Raw genomic sequence first — 27,699 nt, forward strand, 5'->3', positions numbered from 1 at the left:
GAAAAGGGAAGATGTTTATTCACTTGATCTGTCGACAGGTGACAATGTGAAAAGGAAAGATGTTTATTCACTTGATCTGTCGACAGGTGACAATGTGAAAAGGGAAGATGTTTATTCACTTGATCTGTCGACAGGTGACAATGTGAAAAGGGACGATGTTTATTCACTTGATCTGTTGACAGGTGACAATGTGAAAAGGGACGATGTTTATTCACTTGATCTGTTGACAGGTGACAATGTGAAAAGGGACGATGTTTATTCACTTGATCTGTTGACAGGTGACAATGTGAAAAGGGACGATGTTTATTCACTTGATCTATTGACAGGTGACAATGTGAAAAGGGACGATGTTTATTCACTTGATCTGTTGACAGGTGACAATGTGAAAAGGGGAGATGTTTATTCACTTGGTCTGTTGATTAATCGCGTTCACTATTGTTCAGTTCTTATGGACTTCCCCTTTCTATTATTCATTTAATGGGTGAGTTTCCAGTTTTCGGAGAATAAATTAAAAATGTTTGAATCAGTTTTCATGAAACTTTGGGATTTTTTTAACATTTGTTGACGTGAGCACTCGCTGTCTCATTTTTTTTATATACATCTTACGTTCCGAAGTTATGGGGTGTTAATCATTACTGAAAAGGGGCAGTTTTCAGACAATAACTCAAAATTGCTGTAAGCTGTTTTCATAAACTTTGTGATATTTGAAATATTGGTAACATTGGAATAACATTATTATCTGCTAGAATTTCAATTGTTTTTACTGAGACTATTATACTAGTTAACTTAGTATAAACAAAGACATGATTTAGCTATTATATCTATGGTATAAAATAGCCCCAGGTTTTTACGACTGTAAGAAATTATACCGAAGTTTGAAAAATGCTGCTTGGCTCGAGTAAACAGTTTTAAAAAGTGATGGGTCAAAACGGGGACTTATAATACGTGTCGTCAGAGACATATAATACAATATGTATTATATGTCTCTGGTCAACTTGAATATTAAGACAAGAAGTCAGAGCTGAAAATATTATAAAATGTGCCTGAACAAACACATTGGTGACCCCCCCCCCCCCCCCCCCAAAAAAAAATTGGTTCTCCTGTCAAAATGTATGATTGTTTTGATTCTTTTGAACCACTGTATCATTAGACGAGGTATTTTTATTTGTATACGGCAACTTATATTAGACGCTAATTAGGCTATGATCCTATATATATAGATACATTTAAACTGATATTGCATCCAAATAGAGTACACTGACCTCAGACACTGACACTTGCTTTTTAAGACATGTCTGTCTTTATATAAACATGATAAAATCCCAGACGACCACTTTTAAGACTTTTTTAATTAACAGTTTAACTAGGTATATAAATACGACGATACGGAATGGTTGATGATCAAGGTCGATCCATGATCTATGAGTATTTTTTTAATTATTCTACGGATACAGTTTCATTACTGTAACCGTAATTGATGTCCTTTTTACTTCGCTCCACAAAAGGGAATCCCCTTTTCAGCCAATCAAAACATTTACTTTGGAAAACACTTTTTCTATCAATGCTGGAAGTCCATGAATGCTTTATAGAAAATTAGTAGCTGATTCGGGAAGATTGTATTATTATAGTTTTGGAACATTATCAATTTTTCGACAACAAAGCAAAACAATGGCGGTAGCAGCCACTGATATCGCATCACCTTCTGCACACAAAAACCCGAAGTTTACAAATATTCCTGATGTCAAAATTGATTCACATGGAAAATTTAAATACATTCTGATAAAAGTGCACGACCCAGACAAAGACAGAGAATTTAAACATATCGTCAGAGGTTCTGGTAAAGCTAATTATCACGGTAAGAACTCCAATCATAACGTAAAATTTTAGAAAAAAAGGGGGAGGGTACGGATAAACAGTTCTTTTTTTTCTAATTTAAGGACGGTGTGCATGTTGCTTTGATTAACACATATCCTTTTAGGGGACAACTTTTCCCTCATTGTTCTAGTATAAAAAGATGACAAAGTTTAAATGACAATATCTGGCTAAATTCATGATCTTGCATATCATTAGAGACAATTTACAGAAAACAGGGATTTAATACTGTTGTATTAAAAAAAAGATTTCATGCACAGCTTTCTTCTTGACTCCTTACCATTGAAAGCTTATACACAAAATGAGGCAGGTACTTCCTGATGAGCTTCAAAACACATTGGTGAACTCTTGGATTTTGCTAGTCCAAATAATTATGACGTCTCGAAAGGCTATTATATTTTTTTTCTTAAAATAGCCTTCTGAGACGTCATAATTATTTGGACTAGGATTTTGCATATAAAAAGGAGATGTGGTATGATTGTCAATGAAACAACACTCATTTAAAGTTAAAAAAAAGTGGATTTTAGCAAATATAATAGTCAGTAAGTCACCCTTACGTCCTTCAACAATGAGGAAAACCCATACTTTATGGTCTGCGATAACAGGGTTAGACATTTAAGATAATATATGAAAAATTCAATATTACAGAGAAAACTACAAAACTGCCTGCATGTATTGTAATTTATAACAAAACAATTTACATGTATGAATCCTGATCCTGAAAAACAAATACATGTATGACTTACATGAACCAGCAACAACCACTGAACTACATGTACAGGTTCCTGATTAAGGCTAGGCACTTAATCATGTAGTATGGTTAAACAGATCAAATTTATTTGTTCAGTGTATATGTTCACTTGTCTAGTGACTTGTGTTAAGATGTCTTTTGATTGAGAAAAGCCATTTCAATTGATATTTTATAGTGTGTCTTTCTATGATGTTACACTATTGTTTCAGAAAATGGTGAAGGTTGGTACCGATTAAAATGTATAAACCCACTGCATTTGTTTGAACCTGTCCTTAGTCAGGAACCTGATGCTCAATAGTTGTCTTTTGTTGATGTGTTTCCTAAATGTTTCTTGTTTCTTGTTTTTAACATAGACTAGACTGTTGGATTTCCCCCTTTGAATGGTTTTACACTAGTCATTTTTGGGGCACTTTATAGCTTTCTGTTCTGTGTGAGCCAAGGCTCTCTGTTGAAAAATGTACTTTGACCAATAATAGTTTACCTTTACAAATTGTGACTTTGATGGAGAGTTGTCTCATTGGCAATCATACCACATCTTCTTGAACAACTATTGAAGTTGCCAACACTCCCCCTTACCTTGCATGTTTGAGATTGTCATGCATCTATTCAGTAGTTTGCATGTTCAGGCTTAAACATATAATGGCATAATATATTGATGTCAGTATATTTGAAATTAAAATGAAGTTTAACATGTACCAAAATAAGATTTAAGATATATATTTATATCTACTAACAAATTTATAGACTCTAACCCCTCATACACAAACAATTTTAAAAATTCACAAGTGTTTTAATTTTTAATAAAGGATAAATTGTCATTCGTTAGTTGCTTAAAGTTAGAAAGTTAAATTGATATATACATGTTGTATGTACATTATATACATGTAAGTAAACAATATGCCAGCTTAAAGTTATAAAAATGTGAAATTATGACAATCCCATCTTGAAATGTTTTTGCCCTGATTACTTTCATTCCATAAGATTATGTAATTATGGAGGTAGGTGTATAAACCATATGTTATTTAGAGTGGAATGATGAAACCTTCCAATGATGTAATCCTCAGTATTCCTTTGATGTTCCTTTGGAAAAATTAGCTGTTAGTACTAAGTAAATTATAATGATTCCATCAAAATGAGGTACATTAATAAGGATCTAATAATTTAACATTAAATGTTACAAATACTTATTTTAACTAATCAAAAAATCTTTATCGTACCATCATCATAGCATTGTAATTTTATGCTAACATGTAGAAATCTCATTGTTTACTTGAGATCAGTGAGTACTTAGGATCATTGAAAAAATTTGATTGCAAGAATGAAAAACAAAAATGGCACCACAAACACAACTTTTAATAGTGAATTCTAGTTCTGGAGCAATCAAGTCTAAAAATTCCTCTTTTTATAAGAGATACCTTAAGATAATTTGTAAGTCTTAAATTCAGTACTGTTCAGACAGTCTAGTACAGGTCAATTGATTTTTAGTCAAAAATAAAACTGTCCCTGTTGTCTCTTGTTGGAGATTTTGCTGGACTCCAAAGTGCAAGTGTTTGTGGTGTCAATCCACCTCTAGGTTAGTGTACTGGACTGACAGAATCAAGATTTTTGGTCATGCGAGTGGTGCAAGAGATTGAATGTTTATTCTTGAACTGGGATGAATCAAAGCTTTGATAATTGGTTTTTGCCACTCCTCTGCCTTTAGAATTTAAGAGTAATCGCAAAGACAGGGTGGCCCAGTCAGGATGGTGACCATCATGTGTGTGGGTAGAGTAGTGACATGTGTTCCTGCAGACTGTTACCTTGTGTACAAGCATGTTAGAATGTAACTTCTTTATTCCTTATTCCTTATTTATTGCCTAGTCTTTTAAGATGGGATCAAATCCAAATGCCATTTCAGTTCAAAATCTATTTGCTAATGACAAAATCCTGTTTTTATGCAGTGATATTTGTGAAGTTGCTACCTGTTCTAATGTATATGAAATCTACTTGTCCACTATGAATATTGATATATTATAATATAAATCTACTTGTCCACTATGAATATTGATATATTATAATATAAATTTACTTGTCCACTATGAATATTGATATATTATAATATAAATGCCTGTGCTACAAAATGTAGTACACATAAGAAGATTGTATCATTAAAACTTGAATTATATCACAAAATCTTCCTGTTATTCAGTGTAGCATAATATTTTGGGAATCTTATTAGATTTTATTAAGAATAGAGCAATGTTCTATCTTATATTCAAATCTTAGCTCAACTTCTATCTTCATCTAGATATGAGAAAGATTGATGTCAGCTACATTTCAATTCCAAAATGGTATCTTTTTGGGACTTAATTTTTTCTTATGAATGATTTGGACAACTCGTGCTTTTACGTTTGGCAACAGATTTGTTCATGGTACTGCAGTCTCATTTAAGTCTCCTCCATGTTAAAGACAATGCTTTAATTTGCACTATATTATGTATCCACACTTTATTTTATGTGTAATTATAATTTTCCTTTGATATAGTTGCATGTATATAACACTGTGCCCCTTATTTCAGCTTTGCTTGAAATGAATTGAGAATAGATAGTTTGATGGAACCTTCATTGAATTTTATTTCAATAATGTCTAAAAATAAGTTGAAGTTTGAAAAATATGCACATTTTTTTGTTTGATTGATTGCCAAAAAAAGACTAGAATTATATTTATTTTCACATTTGGCAAAATATTTGGAAGATTGCTTCAAATAACCAGAATTTGATTTAGTAAGAATATAATTCTAGATCTTATTTTTGCTGTAAACTGTCTTATGGAAATGTCTGCATCTTGTTTCATTTGATGATTGACTTATTGACAGTTTCTAATCTGTTTATTCATTAAATGATTTACCCCAGTAACCCCAAGTGAGCCCCTCAGACAGGAGTTCCTCATTACAGAAACATCTGTAGTTAATTTTGTTTACAATCAGTAGTAAAAGTAATACTCTCTGACAGTTTCCTTAGTTGTTTATGAATGAACTAGTTAGGTCAAGGTCATAAGAGTAAGTACACTGAACCTAGTTTTTTGCAGCATACTTTTGGCAATTACAGAATATTTTTTTTGAAAATCATTTTCCAGGATTATAAATCTTAAACTTGTCTTGCAAGATCGAATATGTGAGACAAACACTTATAGTTATGTTGATGGTAGCATGAAGATATGAGTAACTTCTAAGAGGAAATAATGATATGATATTGACAATGGTTCTTAAATTGTAAGTCCATCCTCTTTAACCAGTGGCTATACCTAGATTTCATTGAACTTTTAATGAAACTCAATTCAAGCACCTTTTATGTTATTTGATCCAAATTAAATGTTGTATTTTGTTTTAGCAAAACTGGAACTTTGCCACATTTTCAAAAATATATTTGATATGAAAAGACAGAATGTCTATAAAGAAACATATACTCAACGGTAATTATAATCATCAAATACATGTACTACTTTTAAAGAATTATTTTTATAAACTACAATTTGTGTAATTTATTTCCAAACCTTTTCAAATGAATAAAATCCAAAAAGAGCATTCATCTAAGTTGATGTACAAATTTCTTCCTATGGCATCTAACTAAACTATGAAAAATATTGATTGGTATAAATCTCAACACTCTGTTATTCTCTGAACAGAATGGAAAAAAAAACAACACAAGTCCTCATATTAAACATTAAAAAAAAATCGGCATACAAATATTGTAACAAAATTTAGGGTTGAAGTTGAAACTTACTCAGATGAAAAGTAAAATCACAAAAATACTGAAATTCAATAGGATGAAAGAACTTCAGTGTACTTTAAATATACAATGTATACTGAATTCAATTATTATTTGAGGAAATTTTCTGTCAAGAGAAGTTTTAGATTAAAGTTGACCTAATATAAGTGATATTCATAATGATCAGTTTCTTACTACGGAATACATGTACATAATGTATATACATATGTACCGGTAGATAAATTAAATTTTGTGTTTAGAATTCTTGTAGTTCATGTCCTTCTGATGACCTAATTATCATAGTCCATTGAATTGCATACATTTATGAAATATGTTGTTCTAGCATACAGAAAATGTGTAAGAAATCTACAACACATGTTACACATACCTAAGAAATCAACATAAAGACATTGGCTATAACAAATTGGATATTAACCTTGTTGGCCTCTTGTTTAGAATGCCAAGATATTCCACCTGTGTATAATGTTGATAATAAAGACAGGTGAAGTAATACATCTGTAACAGTACATTATGTTATATTGTTAGAATAACATCATCTTATAATCAGCTATCAGAACTTCTTCATCTATTATTAGACTTTTACTGGTTATAACTAGGAAAGGCCAACCTTTTGCCATTAAAAAGCCAATTTTGTAACTGGTGTTTATTTCATTTACCACAATCTTTCTTTCCAAAAAATGAAGGTTGGACAAGATATAATATTGGGATATTCTTAATTAAATGGAGACCAAAAGAGGGGAAACGAAAGCTTTCCTTGACTGTTTTTCATGAACAACATTTACTTTTTATCGCATAATTTTTGGCAATCTTACTGTGAATTCAACCTAAACAAAACTTTATCTTGGGTTATCAAAAGATAGTTTCAGCTTTTAAAGTTACATGTACAAAGTAATTGAGGTGTAATATAATGCACATGACTTCGATGTTAAATGTGCCTTGCTAAATGCCATCTTTTAGTGTCTGTCTTTATTGTGTAGGTCTGTCTTTTAGCTCACCTGATCCAAAGAGTGAAGTGAGCTATTCTCATCACTTAGTGTCTGTCTTTGACCTTAAAGATTACAAATATCTTCTCCTCTATTGGGGAAATTAGACTCAAACTTTATAGTCACAATTATCATTTGGGTATCTAGTTTAAAACTGTGTCCATTGATCCTACTGGCTGTCAACCAATTTGTCTAAAAAATAGGACATAGGGGTAATATTCAGAATGTTGAGATCTGCATACTGTTAAAAAAAAACACAAAAAGGGGAAAAAACTTCATTCAAGGGCTGGAAGTAGTGGACTGACAATTGTGACTTAATTGACACATTTGTTGATCACGTCTGGATGGTTATTTCTGTCATCTTTATATGTCAGTCTTTTCCCAAAAAGCAAAAAGCATAGGTAGAAACTCTATTAAATAGAGAGAAACAGAAAAAAAAAGATTAGCATTACAAGATATGACAAATAAAAAAAGTTTTTTTTATATATAAATTCAAAATATTGTGTCCTAGTCTATAAAAATGCTAGAAAGTGGCAACTGTTGAAGATGCTCATAGATCCAGGAACACAGGCTCTGGTTTTCTTTAGTTAGGAATTCCAATACCTAAATATATAGATTGTGACCTTTTCAGCATGTACATGTGATATGCATATAGGAGAGCTTCCTATAATTGGAACCAAGCTTAAACTTCAATTCAGCGTATACATGTACATTGTATGAATGCTATTCTGTGTAATATGTTTTCACATCCATTTCTCATCAATTTCCTGTTTACAGAATACTTATTAACTTATGAGGGAGGGGGTCTCATTAGCAGCAAAAGCTAACATTCCATCTTGTTAGTTGATTGCAGTGTACTTGCTGTCTTTAAATACTTGTTTATCTTCTATTGTTTTTTACCAAAGATTTGCACTAAAAGTAACATTTTTGTGAAAGAAGTTAAGATAGCATATTTACACTAAATGTAGATATAAGAAGACGTGGTATGAGTACCTTTTTTGCTAATGCACATTAGATATAGCTCTTTCCCCCTCGATTAGTAAATAACATGGTTATCTAATTTTACATAAATTATACTTTTATTGGCACCTTTATAACTGCAAGTCTTATCTGCCTTCTTTTTAGACATGGAAAACCTAAATAAAAAGTGTGTGTATAGACAGATAATCTCATCTTTATCATATCTAATTATAACAGGGATTTCATTACAAATTACATCACAGGCAATTTAGAGGGAATGTGTCAAAATAATTTGTGTCAGAGACCATAATATTTGATAAGAGAAGTACATTTTATTCCTTACTTACATCTTTAATTTTTAAAGGTTAATTTTTCCCTGCTGATCACTTTAATTTTTGTGAGATTAAATCAGGTCTGGATTGATGGATATATAATTCCTTCTAGATATAATTGAAAAAGTATTGAATTCCAGTATTCTAAACCATTTACAGTAATGCACCTCCTGTTTTATATTTTGGGATTTCCCAATGCATATTCCTAATTCTTGATTTTAAGAACTTTCGGCAAAATTTTACAAAGAATAGAACTTGATTATGTTGTTAGTGTTACTGTATGTACTGTGTGTAATTTTACACACTCTATCTATTTCTTAATCAGTTTGATGTGTTGTGGTTGCATGCTTAGAACAAACATAGTTGCATACATGTACAGCTACAAGTAATTAGAATTAAACAAAACTGACATTACAGAATAATATTTTAAGCATAAATATGTTTTTCAAAGATTATTTACTGATAAGATAAAAAATATTTAAGAATCACAATGAAGAACCACAGTGGTATGTACAAATGTTGTAGTTCTGCAATAAATGCTGGTGGTTTGGGTGTTTCACTCTAAAATATCTCCTGTATTGTATGCCTCTAAGAAGTATAAAACCTCTTAGAACTGTATGCCCTTAAGAAGTATATAACCTCTTAGAACTGTATGCCCTTAAGAAGTATATAACCTCTTAGAACATTTTTGTGTATGATGTTTATTTTACAAGCTGCTACAAATTAGCCTATACATTACCAAGAGATGTAAATTTTCAGTATATATAAGTTTATAGTTGTTTTAATTTGTGTTTACAGCTGATATCTATGATGATGTTGTGCCAGAAATAGAAAATGCAGGGTTGGACTGTGAGTGTATGGGTGGAGGAAGAATAGAACATGATTCGTCAAAGAAGAAACTGTCAATATATGGCCATTCTCAGGTTAATTTAATTTATTATATGATAGTTGTAACAGATGTGTAACTAGTAGAAGTTACCTTGTCATGATTTCACTCCAGTGACATCAATTGCTTGGGCTGATATGGGGTGTGTTTGTACATCAGGAGTATATTATAACAAGAATGTGTCCAAAGTACACGGATGCCCCACTCGCACTATCCTTTTCCATGTTCAATGGACCGTGAAATTGGGTAATAATCTAATTTGGCATTAAAATTAGAAAGATTATACTATAGAGAACATATGTACTAAGTTTCAAGTTGATTGGACTTAATTTCATCAAAAACTACCTTGACCAAAAACTTTAACTCGAAACTCCCACTTTCATTTTCTATGTTCAGTGGACCGTGAAATTGGGGTCAAAAGTCTAATTTGGCTTTAAATTAGAAAGATCATATCATAAGCAACAAGTGTACTAAGTTTTAAGTTGATTGGACTTCAGCTTCATCAAAAACTATCTTGACTAAAAACTTTAACCTGAAATTCCCACTTTCATTTTCTATGTTCAGTGGACCGTGAAATTGGGATAAAAAGTCTCATTTGGCTTTAAATTAGAAAGATCATATCATGAGCAACAAGTGTACTAAGTTTCAAGTTGATTGGACTTCAGCTTCATCAAAAACTACCTTGACCAAAAACTTTAACCTGAAACTCCCACTTTCATTTTCTATGTTCAGTGGACCGTGAAATTGGGATAAAAAGTCTCATTTGGCTTTAAATTAGAAAGATCATATCATAAGCAACAAGTGTACTAAGTTTCAAGTTGATTGGACTTCAGCTTCATCAAAAACTACCTTGACCAAAAACTTTAACCTGAAACTCCCACTTTCATTTTCTATGTTCAGTGGACCGTGAAATTGGGGTCAAAAGTCTTATTTTACTAAGTTTCAAGTTGATTGGACTTCAGCTTCATCAAAAACTACCTTGACCAAAAACTTTAACCTGACCAGACGAACGAACGGAGCACAGACTAGAAAACATTCAGCTTCATCAAAAACTACCTTGACCAAAAACTTTAACCTGAACAGACGCACAGACGAACGGACGGACGAACAGACGAACGAACGGAGCACAGACCAGAAAACATAATACCCCTCTACTATCGTAGGTGGGGCATAAAAAGATTAATACATGTCCTTTTCCATATCAGCCCTTGATTAACATCTCAGGGTTGATACTTGAGATGATATGGAAAAGGCAATATATTAATCTGTCTAGATTAGTATCCGTTTGTTATAAAATAGAAATGGAATGGAAGGTAATAATTCATGACACAAAATTACTACAGGCACATTAACAAAAATAAAGTATACATATATACATGTAGAATGCACACATTTTGGGACAGCCTGTAAAAGTTAGTATTATCAATTTATGACCAACAGTGCTGAGGGTAAATCATGGATTCGATCCCTTGCTAGGTCACCAAAAGTCTTAATAATTGGTTTTAAGGACCCCTTCATACACACAGCATTAAGAAATAAGTAAAGATTTGGCAGTATATAGAGTCAGAATAGTGTGTCATGATAGGTGAACTTTAAAAATCTGGCTCTGCATGTTAATTCTAGTACAAAGCAGGGTCCATGATTATGTCAACTTAATTTGTTGTTGTGATGCATCTTATATTTGCCCTTTGGTACTATTCCTCCATCAATCAATCAATGATTAGGTTGTGGGTGAGTGTGTTTGAGATAAGATGCACTTCAGGAACTGTCTAATTACATGTATATTCATATGGTGCCAAGTATGTGAGCAAACAATCAAATATTAGCAATGATCAAATACTCTACATACATGTATCATGTATATTAGACACTTCTTCCTAGAATCTCATTAGCATGCATTGTAGTATCACTTGTCAAACAACATATTTACCCTGCTCATTAGCTTAGGCTCCTTGCAGTAAGGTTTTCATGTTGAAATACAGGTTAAAAGTATATTTAAAATGCTGTATCTAACACTATTAGAAATATATCTGAATAATTTAATAGCACAAACTTTTATTTAAGATAAGAGTATCCAAAATATTTTAATTGATAAAAAAAAAAAATAAAAAAAATCACATTGTTTTTTTAACATTTAACAGTCATGAGATTTACTCCTGGAAAACCTCTAAAAATGATTAAGAATGTTTTAGAATTTTGTTCATATATTGAGATATATATATCAGTTATCATAAGGCTATTGGTACTTTACGGAACGGAACGGAACGGAACGGAACGGAAAAGAATTTCATTTAAGGTATCCAAAGGGGGCATTTATCAAAATTTCAAAAAATCTTTAAAACAAAACAAACTTTAAAATTTCTGTGTTTTACGGTTTTCCATATACAAATAACACAAATGTATACTTAATCTCATCTTCACAGGTGAAATGTGTAATAATGTATAACATCGGGAAATACTCTGTAGATGAATATGTCGGATTGTCCTGATAAATTATCATGAAATTAACGCATTTGCAAGTCATGCATTATGATATCTAGACTGACCTCACGTCGTCCTTGATTAGAGACAGTGATCAAGTTGAATCTGATTTAAACTTATTAATTTATTTTTCCGTTCCGTTCCGTTCCGCAAAGTACCAATTGCTCTGAGGAATTGGTATTTAACGGAAAAAACGGAAACAGACATCTTTAATGTAATTAAAGCAGTATGATAACAAAAATTGTCTGACACCTCTTTTTGCATGAGTGGTATGTGTTTTAGATAGCATTTTCGACTTGATCAATAATACAAAATTTAACACAAAGGCAGGTTACACAAAAAGTCTTTCTCCTTCCATCGGTAATCATATTTTAAAAAAGAGGCCTTCAACAGCCCGTTCCGACGATGATTAGAGACAGTGATCAAGTTGAATCTGATTTAAACTTTTTAATTTATTTTTCCGTTCCGTTCCGTTCCGCAAAGTACCAATTGCTCTGAGGAATTGGTATTTAACGGAAAAAACGGAAACAGACATCTTTAATGTAATTAAAGCAGTATGATAAAAAAAAAATGTCTGACACCTCTTTTTGCATGAGTGGTATGTGTTTTAGATAGCATTTTCGACTTGATCAATAATAAAAAAATTAACACAAAGGCAGGTTACACAAAAAGTCTTTCTCCTTCCATCGGTAATTATATTTTAAAAAAGAGGCATTCAACAGCCCGTTCCGACGATGATTAGAGACAGTGATCAAGTTGAATCTGATTTAAACTTTTAAATTTATTTTTCCGTTCCGTTCCGTTCCGCAAAGTACCAATTGCTCTGAGGAATTGGTATTTAACGGAAAAAACGGAAACAGACATCTTTAATGTAATTAAAGCAGTATGATAACAAAAATTGTCTGACACTCTTTTTGCATGAGTGGTATGTGTTTTAGATAGCATTTTCGACTTGATCAATAATAAAAAAATTAACACAGAGGCAGGTTACACAAAAAGTCTTTCTCCTTCCATCGGTAATTATATTTTAAAAAAGAGGCCTTCAACAGCCCGTTCCGACGATGATTAGAGACAGTGATCAAGTTGAATCTGATTTAAACTTTTTAATTTATTTTTCCGTTCCGTTCCGTTCCGCAAAGTACCAATTGCTCTGAGGAATTGGTATTTAACGGAAAAAACGGAAACAGACATCTTTAATGTAATTAAAGCAGTATGATAAAAAAAAATGTCTGACACCTCTTTTTGCATGAGTGGTATGTGTTTTAGATAGCATTTTCGACTTGATCAATAATAAAAAAATTAACACAAAGGCAGGTTACACAAAAAGTCTTTCTCCTTCCATCGGTAATTATATTTTAAAAAAGAGGCATTCAACAGCCCGTTCCGACGATGATTAGAGACAGTGATCAAGTTGAATCTGATTTAAACTTTTAAATTTATTTTTCCGTTCCGTTCCGTTCCGCAAAGTACCAATTGCTCTGAGGAATTGGTATTTAACGGAATCAATGGAAACAGACATCTATAATGTAATAAAAGCAGTATGATAAAAACAAGTCAGACCCTTCTTTTTTGAATGAGTGGTAAGTGTTTTAGATAGCATTTCGACTGGATCAATATTTAAATAAACAGCTGCGCCATGAGCGCATGATACGCCCGTCGTCTTGTGAAAAAACATAAATCTTTTTTGAATAACACAGGGTTGTACAGGATGTCATGCTTAGTATATCCTGACTCATTCCTTATTCCCGCTCAATAGGAAGATTGTACAAGATGTATTTGGAAACCCGACGCAACATTAGCCTGTTAAGTTTTAAGCAATAGAGATACAGCGCAACATGTGAAAAAAAACCTCTTTTTTTTAACAAAATCTCAATAACTCGAAAATATAAAAATGAATCATCACCAAAAAGTATACAGATCTTTAGATTAATATAACAAAGAAGTGTGTAAAGTTTTAAGCAATAATCATAAATCGTTTTTGAGATATGGTGCGACATGTAAACCCCCCTTTTTTTTTTTTTACAAAATACTCAATAACTCAAAAATTACATTTTGAATCATCACCAAAAAGTATACAGATATATTAAGATTAATATAACTAAGAAGCCTTTGAAGTTTTAAGCCATAATCAAGAATCGTTTTTGAGATACGGTGCGACATGTGAAAAAAACACACCCCTGTTTTAGTTACAAAGTGCCATAACTCAAAAAGTTGTAATCTTATTTTCACAAAAAAGTATACAGATCATTTGACCATCATAAGAAACAACTATGTTAAGTTTCAAAAAATTTGGATAAGTCGTTCTCAAGTTACGGTGCGACATGTTTACACCAGACAGACGGACGGACGGACGGACACTGGACATTTGTATACCATAATACGTCCCGTCAAAATTGACGGACGTATAAAAAATAACACAAAGACAGGTTAGACAAAAGGTCTTTCTACTTTCATTGGTAATTATAAATTAAAAAAGGGGCCTTCCGAAGATGATAAGAAACAGTGATCCCCATTTCCATTCTCAATTTTATATTAGAAACAAGGTCTCATAAATATTAAAACATATGTTTAAAATATATCTTCATAAAAATATGAGCACTAAACACTGGTTTACACTATAATAAAAAAAATGTTTGCAAATTGTTAAAACATTTTCGGATTTATCAAAGCACTATAAAAAATGGTAACTCCTTAAAAGTCATAAAACCACAATAATAACTGCTGTTAATCAAAGTATTTATAAAAACTAAAAGTCTGTTCTGTTACAAAACCTATAGGCAAAGGTCTTACTATAATATCAGCGGGAAATTTCGGTTCTAGAGGTGCATTCCGTATTTAATCTGCAGGGGCGGATGCAGGAATTTTCGAAAGAGGGGGTGCTAACCCAGGTAACCCAGGGCAAAAGGGGGGGGGTGCAAAACATATGTCCCGATACAAATGCATTGATCGGCAAAAATAAAGGGGGGGTGCACACCCCCGGAACCCCCACCCCCCCTGGATCCGCCACTGAATCTGGTTTTTTTTCTCCTATCTCCTGATGACAGCTGGTGTGTCCGTAGATATTGTTTAAATTTTCTATATTTTCACTTTTTAATTAGTTTACCTGCACAATGGCGCAGAAGCAATATTTATTTTTTGGCGCAAATGAAAAACTACAACTTTTAAGAATTGGCGCAAAAGCAATGCGTACTTAAATATCAATCAAATTTGACCGTGCCCACAAAACGATTGTTCAAATTACGAATAGTTTCAGCTTAAAATCCATGGCACTCTAAAATGTAGATTTTTTTAAATCACATAAATTCCATATCGATATACGTATATTTGGATCTATGCAATATGTTTATCTGGACATCAGCATGCTAGCTGTAATGACTCCCATCTATTCTTTGCGGGCATTAAATAATGGACTTCATTAAAGATAACCGTTTTATTTATTGTCATATAATCCACTCTATTAACACAATGTAGCATGAATAACAAAGGTATGCTGGTGTTCAATGAATGATTACAAATGATGACAGGTAAGTATAACTCCAAACTGAACGTGAACATCAAACGGTAAAAAGCTGAAAGAACAAATAAAAACTCAATATAAAACCTATCAATCAAAAAGATTTGCCAAAACATACAAAAATACAAAGTTGGCTTATGACACTAATTGTGTTCCATACATTCACATAAAAAATACAAGTATTAACAATATATCAAGTTTGTAACATAACTGTGAGTCAAAACTGGTGTGTTCAGCTTTTAATGTGTTGAAAACTCGACAAGTATCAAACATTATGTATGCAAATTATGACACGAATTGCTTTCCATACTTTAAAAATAACGAAATGAGGGGGGTGCTATGAATCATACAAAAATTACCAAAAAGGGTATTTGAATGTTTATAGAACATTTTTATAGTGTAAATGTTGTATCTGTGTGTTTACAAGTAATAACAAACGGTTGTGAAACAATAAAACAAATAATCTGGTGAAGTGGCATATTTGTCATCATTGTCATTTATCCAACGTTTTATACGTCATCAAAACACAATACATGTTATATATGTTTACAATAAACAGTTCTTCAAATTGTCAATATGCTATAAACGTACACTGTGCCGGAATCTGGCAGATATATCAATAAATGATGCTGAATCATCAACGTGAGCATGTAAATAAGGGGAAATTACAAAAGAGGGGAAAGTAACAAAGAAGATAGTAAATGTAAGTCAACTTTCGGAAACATCATGAAATAATTACGGACGAGTCAGTACACTAGCTTAGTTCCGTCATTTCAATAACATGGATGGCAATATGTTTGATTGATCTAACCATACGTTAACCAGTGTCCTTTGAATACAGTGATCATGCATGATGTGAACATTTTTTTCTATAGACATAGGTAGATTTGATTAATCCAAATAATATAGGTATAAAGCATACCGGTGTCCATGCAATTCATAATGCAATACAACAATATATAGAAATAAATTATGTTTTTTTTATGAAATGTATGTGCTTATGCAACATTATCAAACTGCTGTAATGCATTAGTTATAAACTTTGAAAGAACCGATGACTTTTCATTCGTTTTTAAACTCAAATGTACTTAAATAGCACATTTTAAACCGTAAGAAATTGGTTTATCTCTCGAAAAAACCTGAACTGTTCTCGAAAAAACCCGAACTGCTCTCGAAAAAACTTGAACAGATGGAAATGAATATACCCTTAAAATTGCCTTTTAATTACAATAACTAAAACTTTTGTTATAGCATATGTAAATGTAAGGATATAAAGACATCATGTGTGCATGCTCTTTGAAATTTGCATTGGTATGTGTATAGAAATTGCTTTTTTCTATATTTTGGCATAAAAGCATTATTAGGCCAAATCAAACTTTTTTAACTGCAAAGTATGTATGGTTGGCAACATCCTTTCATCACAAATACTTACTTAACTTGTTTGATCTTGTAAATTTAGTTTAAGCATTTATTTTACGTGTTACAGGAAAACATGTCTGTTTGTTTACATTTTTAGTCATAATCTCTCGAAAAAAACTGGACGCTCTCGAAAAAACCCGATCTCAACCGGACACTATACCTACGGTGGTAATACTGATACGTATTATTACATATCAGTAAAAAAAATCTACAAACAGTATGTTAATAAAGAGTTATGAAGTAAAATGTACATGGGACAAAATCACAACAAATACATAGAATAATACAAATTATCAATGAACAGGTGTTATATGTCAGTTTGGTATGGTCAAGACGTTTGGTAAAGATAACATCCTTTTAAGAGAGTTATCTCGCCTTAACCAGTTATGGGGTTTTTCGTATTGCGGATTGCATTCCGTATTTGTATGATATGTTAGTTGATTTGTTCTCTTGATTTATTGTTACCATTCCATGTAGATGTGTTTTTGAAGAATAGAATTTATTAACTTGAATATTCGTTTATTATCTATGCCAGAAAGGAGCATTAAACAGGGCTTTACTTGACAGTGGATGTAGAGTCTGCAACAAAAAACGAATCATAGTATATTTTTAGCATTCTTTTAAACACATACAGTAGACGACTTTAGTTTTAATACCGATTTTGCCGCAAATACTAATATTCTCTTAGAAATCAAAGACGGTTACTTCGAAGTCGATAATAGGGCTATCTTAACTAGTTATCGTAAGTGTATACTAAGATAGCCGTTAAATTGTTAAGATAACCCACGAGGGGATTGCAGATACTCTCTTATCACCATCGTAATCTTCTTGTAAAGCGTTTTCTCTTAAATGAAACTTAATTTCATGATACAGGGGCCCGCGGTAACAAGAAACTTCTCTTAAAGTCTTCGTAAGTCATAGTTTACGATTACACAAAGAATGCATTAAGGGTCCTTTTAAGAGTGTATCAAAAAGCATTCTATTTTCGTTCTTTTCTTTCCCATAACTTCGTTTGATAAAACCCTTAAAACATTCTTAGTCTAAGCGCACTTATTAATTTTCGGACTTATCCGACAACGTTTTCTTTGAAATTCTTTGATTTACATGTTAGTTTGTCCCGAAAAAATCTAGTGAAATGTTTGTATCGTAGGGCTATCATGACTAGCAGTGACACGGACAGTGAATTAAATGTATGCAATTACTTTTGCAAATAATCTTACATGTTTTCAATTTGTTTCTTAATCCGTTATAAATCAAGAGGACTTGAGCGGCCAAGCAATACACGTACAGTTTCATTCCCTGACATCCCTCATGTGTAAAATAAAGGTCATTTTCATTCTAAGATAGGTTGATGTGTGGGTAGAACCGCACTTACATTAAAATGTTTTTTCACAAGACGACGGGCGTATCATGCGCTCATGGCGCAGCTGTTTATTTAAATATTGATCCAGTCGAAATGCTATCTAAAACACTTACCACTCATTCAAAAAAGAAGGGTCTGACATGTTTTTATCATACTGCTTTTATTACATTATAGATGTCTGTTTCCGTTGATTCCGTTAAATACCAATTCCTCAGAGCAATTGGTACTTTGCGGAACGGAACGGAACGGAAAAATAAATTTAAAAGTTTAAATCAGATTCAACTTGATCACTGTCTCTAATCATCGTCGGAACGGGCTGTTGAATGCCTCTTTTTTAAAATATAATTACCGATGGAAGGAGAAAGACTTTTTGTGTAACCTGCCTTTGTGTTAATTTTTGTATTATTGATCAAGTCGAAAATGCTATCTAAAACACATACCACTCATGCAAAAAGAGTGTCAGACAATTTTTGTTATCATACTGCTTTAATTACATTAAAGATGTCTGTTTCCGTTTTTTCCGTTAAATACCAATTCCTCACAGCAATTGGTACTTTGCGGAACGGAACGGAACGGAAAAATAAATTTAAAAGTTTAAATCAGATTCAACTTGATCACTGTCTCTAATCATCGTCGGAACGGGCTGTTGAATGCCTCTTTTTTAAAATATGATTACCGATGGAAGGAGAAAGACTTTTTGTGTAACCTGCCTTTGTGTTAAATTTTGTATTATTGATCAAGTCGAAAATGCTATCTAAAACACATACCACTCAAGCAAAAAGAGGTGTCAGACATTTTTTTTTATCATACTGCTTTAATTACATTAAAGATGTCTGTTTCCGTTTTTTCCGTTAAATACCAATTCCTCAGAGCAATTGGTACTTTGCGGAACGGAACGGAACGGAAAAATAAATTAAAAAGTTTAAATCAGATTCAACTTGATCACTGTCTCTAATCATCGTCGGAACGGGCTGTTGAAGGCCTCTTTTTTAAAATATAATTACCGATGGAAGGAGAAAGACTTTTTGTGTAACCTGCCTCTGTGTTAAATTTTTTATTATTGATCAAGTCGAAAATGATATCTAAAACACATACCACTCATGCAAAAAGAGTGTCAGACAATTTTTGTTATCATACTGCTTTAATTACATTAAAGATGTCTGTTTCCGTTTTTTCCGTTAAATACCAATTCCTCAGAGCAATTGGTACTTTGCGGAACGGAACGGAACGGAAAAATAAATTTAAAAGTTTAAATCAGATTCAACTTGATCACTGTCTCTAATCATCGTCGGAACGGGCTGTTGAATGCCTCTTTTTTAAAATATAATTACCGATGGAAGGAGAAAGACTTTTTGTGTAACCTGCCTTTGTGTTAATTTTTTTATTATTGATCAAGTCGAAAATGCTATCTAAAACACATACCACTCATGCAAAAAGAGGTGTCAGACATTTTTTTTTATCATACTGCTTTAATTACATTAAAGATGTCTGTTTCCGTTTTTTCCGTTAAATACCAATTCCTCAGAGCAATTGGTACTTTGCGGAACGGAACGGAACGGAAAAATAAATTAAAAAGTTTAAATCAGATTCAACTTGATCACTGTCTCTAATCATCGTCGGAACGGGCTGTTGAAGGCCTCTTTTTTAAAATATGATTACCGATGGAAGGAGAAAGACTTTTTGTGTAACCTGCCTTTGTGTTAAATTTTGTATTATTGATCAAGTCGAAAATGCTATCTAAAACACATACCACTCATGCAAAAAGAGGTGTCAGACAATTTTTGTTATCATACTGCTTTAATTACATTAAAGATGTCTGTTTCCGTTTTTTCCGTTAAATACCAATTCCTCAGAGCAATTGGTACTTTGCGGAACGGAACGGAACGGAAAAATAAATTAAAAAGTTTAAATCAGATTCAACTTGATCACTGTCTCTAATCATCGTCGGAACGGGCTGTTGAAGGCCTCTTTTTTAAAATATAATTACCGATGGAAGGAGAAAGACTTTTTGTGTAACCTGCCTCTGTGTTAAATTTTTTATTATTGATCAAGTCGAAAATGCTATCTAAAACACATACCACTCATGCAAAAAGAGTGCCAGACAATTTTTGTTATCATACTGCTTTTATTACATTAAAGATGTCTGTTTCCGTTTTCTCCGTTAAATACCAATTCCTCAGAGCAATTGGTACTTTGCGGAACGGAACGGAACGGAAAAATAAATTAAAAAGTTTAAATCAGATTCAACTTGATCACTGTCTCTAATCATCGTCGGAACGGGCTGTTGAAGGCCTCTTTTTTAAAATATAATTACCGATAGAAGGAGAAAGACTTTTTGTGTAACCTGCCTTTGTGTTAAATTTTGTATTATTGATCAAGTCGAAAATGCTATCTAAAACACATACCACTCATGCAAAAAGAGGTGTCAGACAATTTTTGTTATCATACTGCTTTAATTACATTAAAGATGTCTGTTTCCGTTTTTTCCGTTAAATACCAATTCCTCAGAGCAATTGGTACTTTGCGGAACGGAACGGAACGGAAAAATAAATTAATAAGTTTAAATCAGATTCAACTTGATCACTGTCTCTAATCATCGTCGGAACGGGCTGTTGAAGGCCTCTTTTTTAAAATATAATTACCGATGGAAGGAGAAAGACTTTTTGTGTAACCTGCCTTTGTGTTAAATTTTGTATTATTGATCAAGTCGAAAATGCTATCTAAAACACATACCACTCATGCAAAAAGAGGTGTCAGACAATTTTTGTTATCATACTGCTTTAATTACATTAAAGATGTCTGTTTCCGTTTTTTCCGTTAAATACCAATTCCTCAGAGCAATTGGTACTTTGCGGAACGGAACGGAACGGAAAAATAAATTTAAAAGTTTAAATCAGATTCAACTTGATCACTGTCTCTAATCATCGTCGGAACGGGCTGTTGAAGGCCTCTTTTTTAAAATATAATTACCGATGGAAGGAGAAAGACTTTTTGTGTAACCTGCCTCTGTGTTAAATTTTTTATTATTGATCAAGTCGAAAATGCTATCTAAAACACATACCACTCATGCAAAAAGAGTGTCAGACAATTTTTGTTATCATACTGCTTTTATTACATTAAAGATGTCTGTTTCCGTTTTTTCCGTTAAATACCAATTCCTCAGAGCAATTGGTACTTTGCGGAACGGAACGGAACGGAAAAATAAATTAAAAAGTTTAAATCAGATTCAACTTGATCACTGTCTCTAATCATCGTCGGAACGGGCTGTTGAAGGCCTCTTTTTTAAAATATAATTACCGATGGAAGGAGAAAGACTTTTTGTGTAACCTGCCTCTGTGTTAAATTTTGTATTATTGATCAAGTCGAAAATGCTATCTAAAACACATACCACTCATGCAAAAAGAGTGTCAGACAATTTTTGTTATCATACTGCTTTTATTACATTAAAGATGTCTGTTTCCGTTTTTTCCGTTAAATACCAATTCCTCAGAGCAATTGGTACTTTGCGGAACGGAACGGAACGGAAAAATAAATTAAAAAGTTTAAATCAGATTCAACTTGATCACTGTCTCTAATCATCGTCGGAACGGGCTGTTGAAGGCCTCTTTTTTAAAATATAATTACCGATGGAAGGAGAAAGACTTTTTGTGTAACCTGCCTTTGTGTTAAATTTTGTATTATTGATCAAGTCGAAAATGCTATCTAAAACACATACCACTCATGCAAAAAGAGGTGTCAGACAATTTTTGTTATCATACTGCTTTAATTACATTAAAGATGTCTGTTTCCGTTTTTTCCGTTAAATACCAATTCCTCAGAGCAATTGGTACTTTGCGGAACGGAACGGAACGGAAAAATAAATTAAAAAGTTTAAATCAGATTCAACTTGATCACTGTCTCTAATCATCGTCGGAACGGGCTGTTGAAGGCCTCTTTTTTAAAATATAATTACCGATGGAAGGAGAAAGACTTTTTGTGTAACCTGCCTTTTTGTTAAATTTTGTATTATTGATCAAGTCGAAAATGCTATCTAAAACACATACCACTCATGCAAAAAGAGGTGTCAGACAATTTTTGTTATCATACTGCTGTAATTACATTAAAGATGTCTGTTTCCGTTTTTTCCGTTAAATACCAATTCCTCAGAGCAATTGGTACTTTGCGGAACGGAACGGAACGGAAAAATAAATTAAAAAGTTTAAATCAGATTCAACTTGATCACTGTCTCTAATCATCGTCGGAACGGACTGTTGAAGGCCTCTTTTTTAAAATATAATTACCGATGGAAGGAGAAAGACTTTTTGTGTAACCTGCCTTTGTGTTAAATTTTGTATTATTGATCAAGTCGAAAATGCTATCTAAAACACATACCACTCATGCAAAAAGAGGTGTCAGACAATTTTTGTTATCATACTGCTTTAATTACATTAAAGATGTCTGTTTCCGTTTTTTCCGTTAAATACCAATTCCTCAGAGCAATTGGTACTTTGCGGAACGGAACGGAACGGAAAAATAAATTTAAAAGTTTAAATCAGATTCAACTTGATCACTGTCTCTAATCATCGTCGGAACGGGCTGTTGAAGGCCTCTTTTTTAAAATATAATTACCGATGGAAGGAGAAAGACTTTTTGTGTAACCTGCCTCTGTGTTAAATTTTTTATTATTGATCAAGTCGAAAATGCTATCTAAAACACATACCACTCATGCAAAAAGAGTGTCAGACAATTTTTGTTATCATACTGCTTTTATTACATTAAAGATGTCTGTTTCCGTTTTTTCCGTTAAATACCAATTCCTCAGAGCAATTGGTACTTTGCGGAACGGAACGGAACGGAAAAATAAATTAAAAAGTTTAAATCAGATTCAACTTGATCACTGTCTCTAATCATCGTCGGAACGGGCTGTTGAAGGCCTCTTTTTTAAAATATAATTACCGATGGAAGGAGAAAGACTTTTTGTGTAACCTGCCTCTGTGTTAAATTTTTTATTATTGATCAAGTCGAAAATGCTATCTAAAACACATACCACTCATGCAAAAAGAGTGTCAGACAATTTTTGTTATCATACTGCTTTTATTACATTAAAGATGTCTGTTTCCGTTTTTTCCGTTAAATACCAATTCCTCAGAGCAATTGGTACTTTGCGGAACGGAACGGAACGGAAAAATAAATTAAAAAGTTTAAATCAGATTCAACTTGATCACTGTCTCTAATCATCGTCGGAACGGGCTGTTGAAGGCCTCTTTTTTAAAATATAATTACCGATGGAAGGAGAAAGACTTTTTGTGTAACCTGCCTTTGTGTTAAATTTTGTATTATTGATCAAGTCGAAAATGCTATCTAAAACACATACCACTCATGCAAAAAGAGGTGTCAGACAATTTTTGTTATCATACTGCTTTAATTACATTAAAGATGTCTGTTTCCGTTTTTTCCGTTAAATACCAATTCCTCAGAGCAATTGGTACTTTGCGGAACGGAACGGAACGGAAAAATAAATTAAAAAGTTTAAATCAGATTCAACTTGATCACTGTCTCTAATCATCGTCGGAACGGGCTGTTGAAGGCCTCTTTTTTAAAATATAATTACCGATGGAAGGAGAAAGACTTTTTGTGTAACCTGCCTTTTTGTTAAATTTTGTATTATTGATCAAGTCGAAAATGCTATCTAAAACACATACCACTCATGCAAAAAGAGGTGTCAGACAATTTTTGTTATCATACTGCTGTAATTACATTAAAGATGTCTGTTTCCGTTTTTTCCGTTAAATACCAATTCCTCAGAGCAATTGGTACTTTGCGGAACGGAACGGAACGGAAAAATAAATTAAAAAGTTTAAATCAGATTCAACTTGATCACTGTCTCTAATCATCGTCGGAACGGGCTGTTGAAGGCCTCTTTTTTAAAATATAATTACCGATGGAAGGAGAAAGACTTTTTGTGTAACCTGCCTCTGTGTTAAATTTTTTATTATTGATCAAGTCGAAAATGCTATCTAAAACACATACCACTCATGCAAAAAGAGTGTCAGACAATTTTTGTTATCATACTGCTTTTATTACATTAAAGATGTCTGTTTCCGTTTTTTCCGTTAAATACCAATTCCTCAGAGCAATTGGTACTTTGCGGAACGGAACGGAACGGAAAAATAAATTAAAAAGTTTAAATCAGATTCAACTTGATCACTGTCTCTAATCATCGTCGGAACGGGCTGTTGAAGGCCTCTTTTTTAAAATATAATTACCGATGGAAGGAGAAAGACTTTTTGTGTAACCTGCCTTTGTGTTAAATTTTGTATTATTGATCAAGTCGAAAATGCTATCTAAAACACATACCACTCATGCAAAAAGAGGTGTCAGACAATTTTTGTTATCATACTGCTTTAATTACATTAAAGATGTCTGTTTCCGTTTTTTCCGTTAAATACCAATTCCTCAGAGCAATTGGTACTTTGCGGAACGGAACGGAACGGAAAAATAAATTAAAAAGTTTAAATCAGATTCAACTTGATCACTGTCTCTAATCATCGTCGGAACGGGCTGTTGAAGGCCTCTTTTTTAAAATATAATTACCGATGGAAGGAGAAAGACTTTTTGTGTAACCTGCCTTTTTGTTAAATTTTGTATTATTGATCAAGTCGAAAATGCTATCTAAAACACATACCACTCATGCAAAAAGAGGTGTCAGACAATTTTTGTTATCATACTGCTGTAATTACATTAAAGATGTCTGTTTCCGTTTTTTCCGTTAAATACCAATTCCTCAGAGCAATTGGTACTTTGCGGAACGGAACGGAACGGAAAAATAAATTAAAAAGTTTAAATCAGATTCAACTTGATCACTGTCTCTAATCATCGTCGGAACGGGCTGTTGAAGGCCTCTTTTTTAAAATATAATTACCGATGGAAGGAGAAAGACTTTTTGTGTAACCTGCCTCTGTGTTAAATTTTTTATTATTGATCAAGTCGAAAATGCTATCTAAAACACATACCACTCATGCAAAAAGAGTGTCAGACAATTTTTGTTATCATACTGCTTTTATTACAATAAAGATGTCTGTTTCCGTTTTTTCCGTTAAATACCAATTCCTCAGAGCAATTGGTACTTTGCGGAACGGAACGGAACGGAAAAATAAATTAAAAGATTAAATAAAGATTCAACTTGATCACTGTCTCTAATCATCGTCGGAACGGGCTGTTGAAGGCCTCTTTTTTAAAATATAATTACCGATGGAAGGCGAAAGACTTTTTGTGTAACCTGCCTTTGTGTTAAATTTTTTATTATTGATCAAGTCGAAAATGCTATCTAAAACACATACCACTCATGCAAAAAGAGGTGTCAGACAATTTTTGTTATCATACAGCTTTAATTACATTAAAGATGTCTGTTTCCGTTTTTTCCGTTAAATACCAATTCCTCAGAGCAATTGGTACTTTGCGGAACGGAACGGAACGGAAAAATAAATTAATAAGTTTAAATCAGATTCAACTTGATCACTGTCTCTAATCAAGAACGACGTGAGGTCAGTCTAGATATCATAATGCATGACTTGCAAATGCGTTAATTTCATGATAATTTATCAGGACAATCCGACATATTCATCTATAGAGTATTTCCCGATGTTATACATTATTACACATTTCACCTGTGAAGATGAGATTTAGTATACATTTGTGTTATTTGTATATGGAAAACCGTAAAACACAGAAATTTTAAAGTTTGTTTTGTTTTAAAGATTTTTCGAAATTTTGATAAATGCCCCCTTTGGATACCTTAAATGAAATTCTTTTCCGTTCCGTTCCGTTCCGTTCCGTTCCGTTCCGTTCCGTAAAGTACCAATAGCCTTATCATAATGTCATTTTTTTTTTTTTTTTTTGCTATACCCAGTCAAATTATTGGTATTTATCAATGACATGAAAACTGTTGCAATTTAAATTTCTAATAATCTAAGGGAAGTAACTTTGAAGTAATTAAGACATCACCGTTTTATCTTTTGAGTTACTTCCCATCTGCTGTAATAATTACAACTTTCTAATGCTGTACATATGTCTCATTGAGATCATGCTTTACTTTCAGGCATATGGACAAGCAGATCACAAAATAACTGGTGCCCTGTTAGACAAGAAATACAAATATCAGAACATTTCTATCAGTTATGAAGGATACTAACATTTTGATGTGCAATAGAAGACATTTTACTTGTATTTATTTTGGTGCATATTTGTAGATATTATTTAAATATAAGACTTGAAAAAGAAAGATGTTATAAAGTTATGTTTTATTACTGAAGAAAGCATATATCCTCTCTTAGACTATAAAAAATGTCAATTAACCATGATTTTCTGGCTAGGAAATAGAATTGGGATCCTAGTTTTTTAATTAATCTGTTGTCCTCTCACTTTCTTCTGTGTCATATATTAGTTAATTTATGAAATTGTGCTTGAATAAGTCTTAAACTGAGCAAGTACAAACAGCAATATTTCTGCTTCTGTGAATTGCATTTATCTGAGACACTTTTTTGTCAGTTTTCTTTGAAGTAAGTAAACATAACAATGCTAAACCAATTAATTTGTCTTTGTTTTTAGTTATAGTTAAGATAAAAATAATGATAACTTATAAGAAATTCTAAGATAATTGAAATTTCCACAACTGAACATTATTTTCTGGAAGTTTTCTTTGAAGAAGCAAGGGAAGGTATCAAGGGTGCATTCAAAATAATAAAAATCAAAGGACGAATATCACCATGATCAAAGGGAACATTCCTTCTCAGAGTTTTGCTTAAATAGTAAAATTTTCCCTGTCAGTATGAACATATGATCAGTTAAAAGAAACATGAAGAAGAAAAATGATGATTCTGATAAAGTTGTGATTTTTGTCGAGCCTTCGACTTTAGTCGAAAAAGCGAGACTAAGCGATCCTACATTCCGTCGGCGTCGTCGTCGGCGTCCACAAATATTCACTCTGTGGTTAAAGTTTTTGAAATTTTAATAACTTTCTTAAACTATACTGAATTTCTACCAAACTTGGACAGAAGCTTGTTTATGATCATAAGAAAGTATCCAGAAGTAAATTTTGTAACAATAAAATTCCATTTTTTCCGTATTTTACTTATAAATGGACTTAGTTTTACTGCGAGGAAACATTACATTCACTCTGTGGCTAAAGTTTTTAAAATTTTAATAACTTTCATAAACTATCCTTGATTTGTACCAAACTTGGACAGAAGCTTGTTTATGATCATAAAATAGTATCAAGAAGAAAATTTTGTAAAAATGAATTTCCACTTTTCCGTATTTTACTTATAAATGGACTTAGTTTTTCTGCGAGGAAACATTACATTCACTCTGTGGTTAAAGTTTTTAAAATTTTA

At 32.5% G+C, this 27,699-nt stretch overlaps 1 protein-coding gene and 1 long non-coding RNA gene across 2 annotated transcripts; one reads left to right on the forward strand and one right to left on the reverse strand.

Annotated features, from left to right (window-relative positions):
• Nucleotides 1-1,498: 1,498 nt before the first annotated feature.
• On the forward strand, nucleotides 1,499-26,588 carry LOC143064258 (14 kDa phosphohistidine phosphatase-like). Its single transcript, XM_076236954.1, has 3 exons — nucleotides 1,499-1,855; nucleotides 9,464-9,588; nucleotides 26,406-26,588. Exons 1-3 carry the CDS (start codon nucleotides 1,579-1,581, stop codon nucleotides 26,496-26,498), a joined length of 495 nt encoding a protein of 164 aa, XP_076093069.1. The 5' UTR covers nucleotides 1,499-1,578; the 3' UTR covers nucleotides 26,499-26,588.
• LOC143064257 (uncharacterized) lies at nucleotides 15,448-17,815 on the reverse strand. Its single transcript, XR_012975209.1, has 2 exons — nucleotides 16,138-17,815; nucleotides 15,448-15,601 (listed from the first exon to the last, which is right to left on the reverse strand). It is a non-coding gene; the product is annotated as an uncharacterized LOC143064257 (long non-coding RNA).
• Nucleotides 26,589-27,699: the final 1,111 nt, after the last annotated feature.

The sequence above is a fragment of the Mytilus galloprovincialis genome, chromosome 2, assembly GCF_965363235.1.
Source record: "Mytilus galloprovincialis chromosome 2, xbMytGall1.hap1.1, whole genome shotgun sequence".
In the NCBI taxonomy this organism is placed as follows: Eukaryota; Metazoa; Mollusca; class Bivalvia; order Mytilida; family Mytilidae; genus Mytilus; species Mytilus galloprovincialis.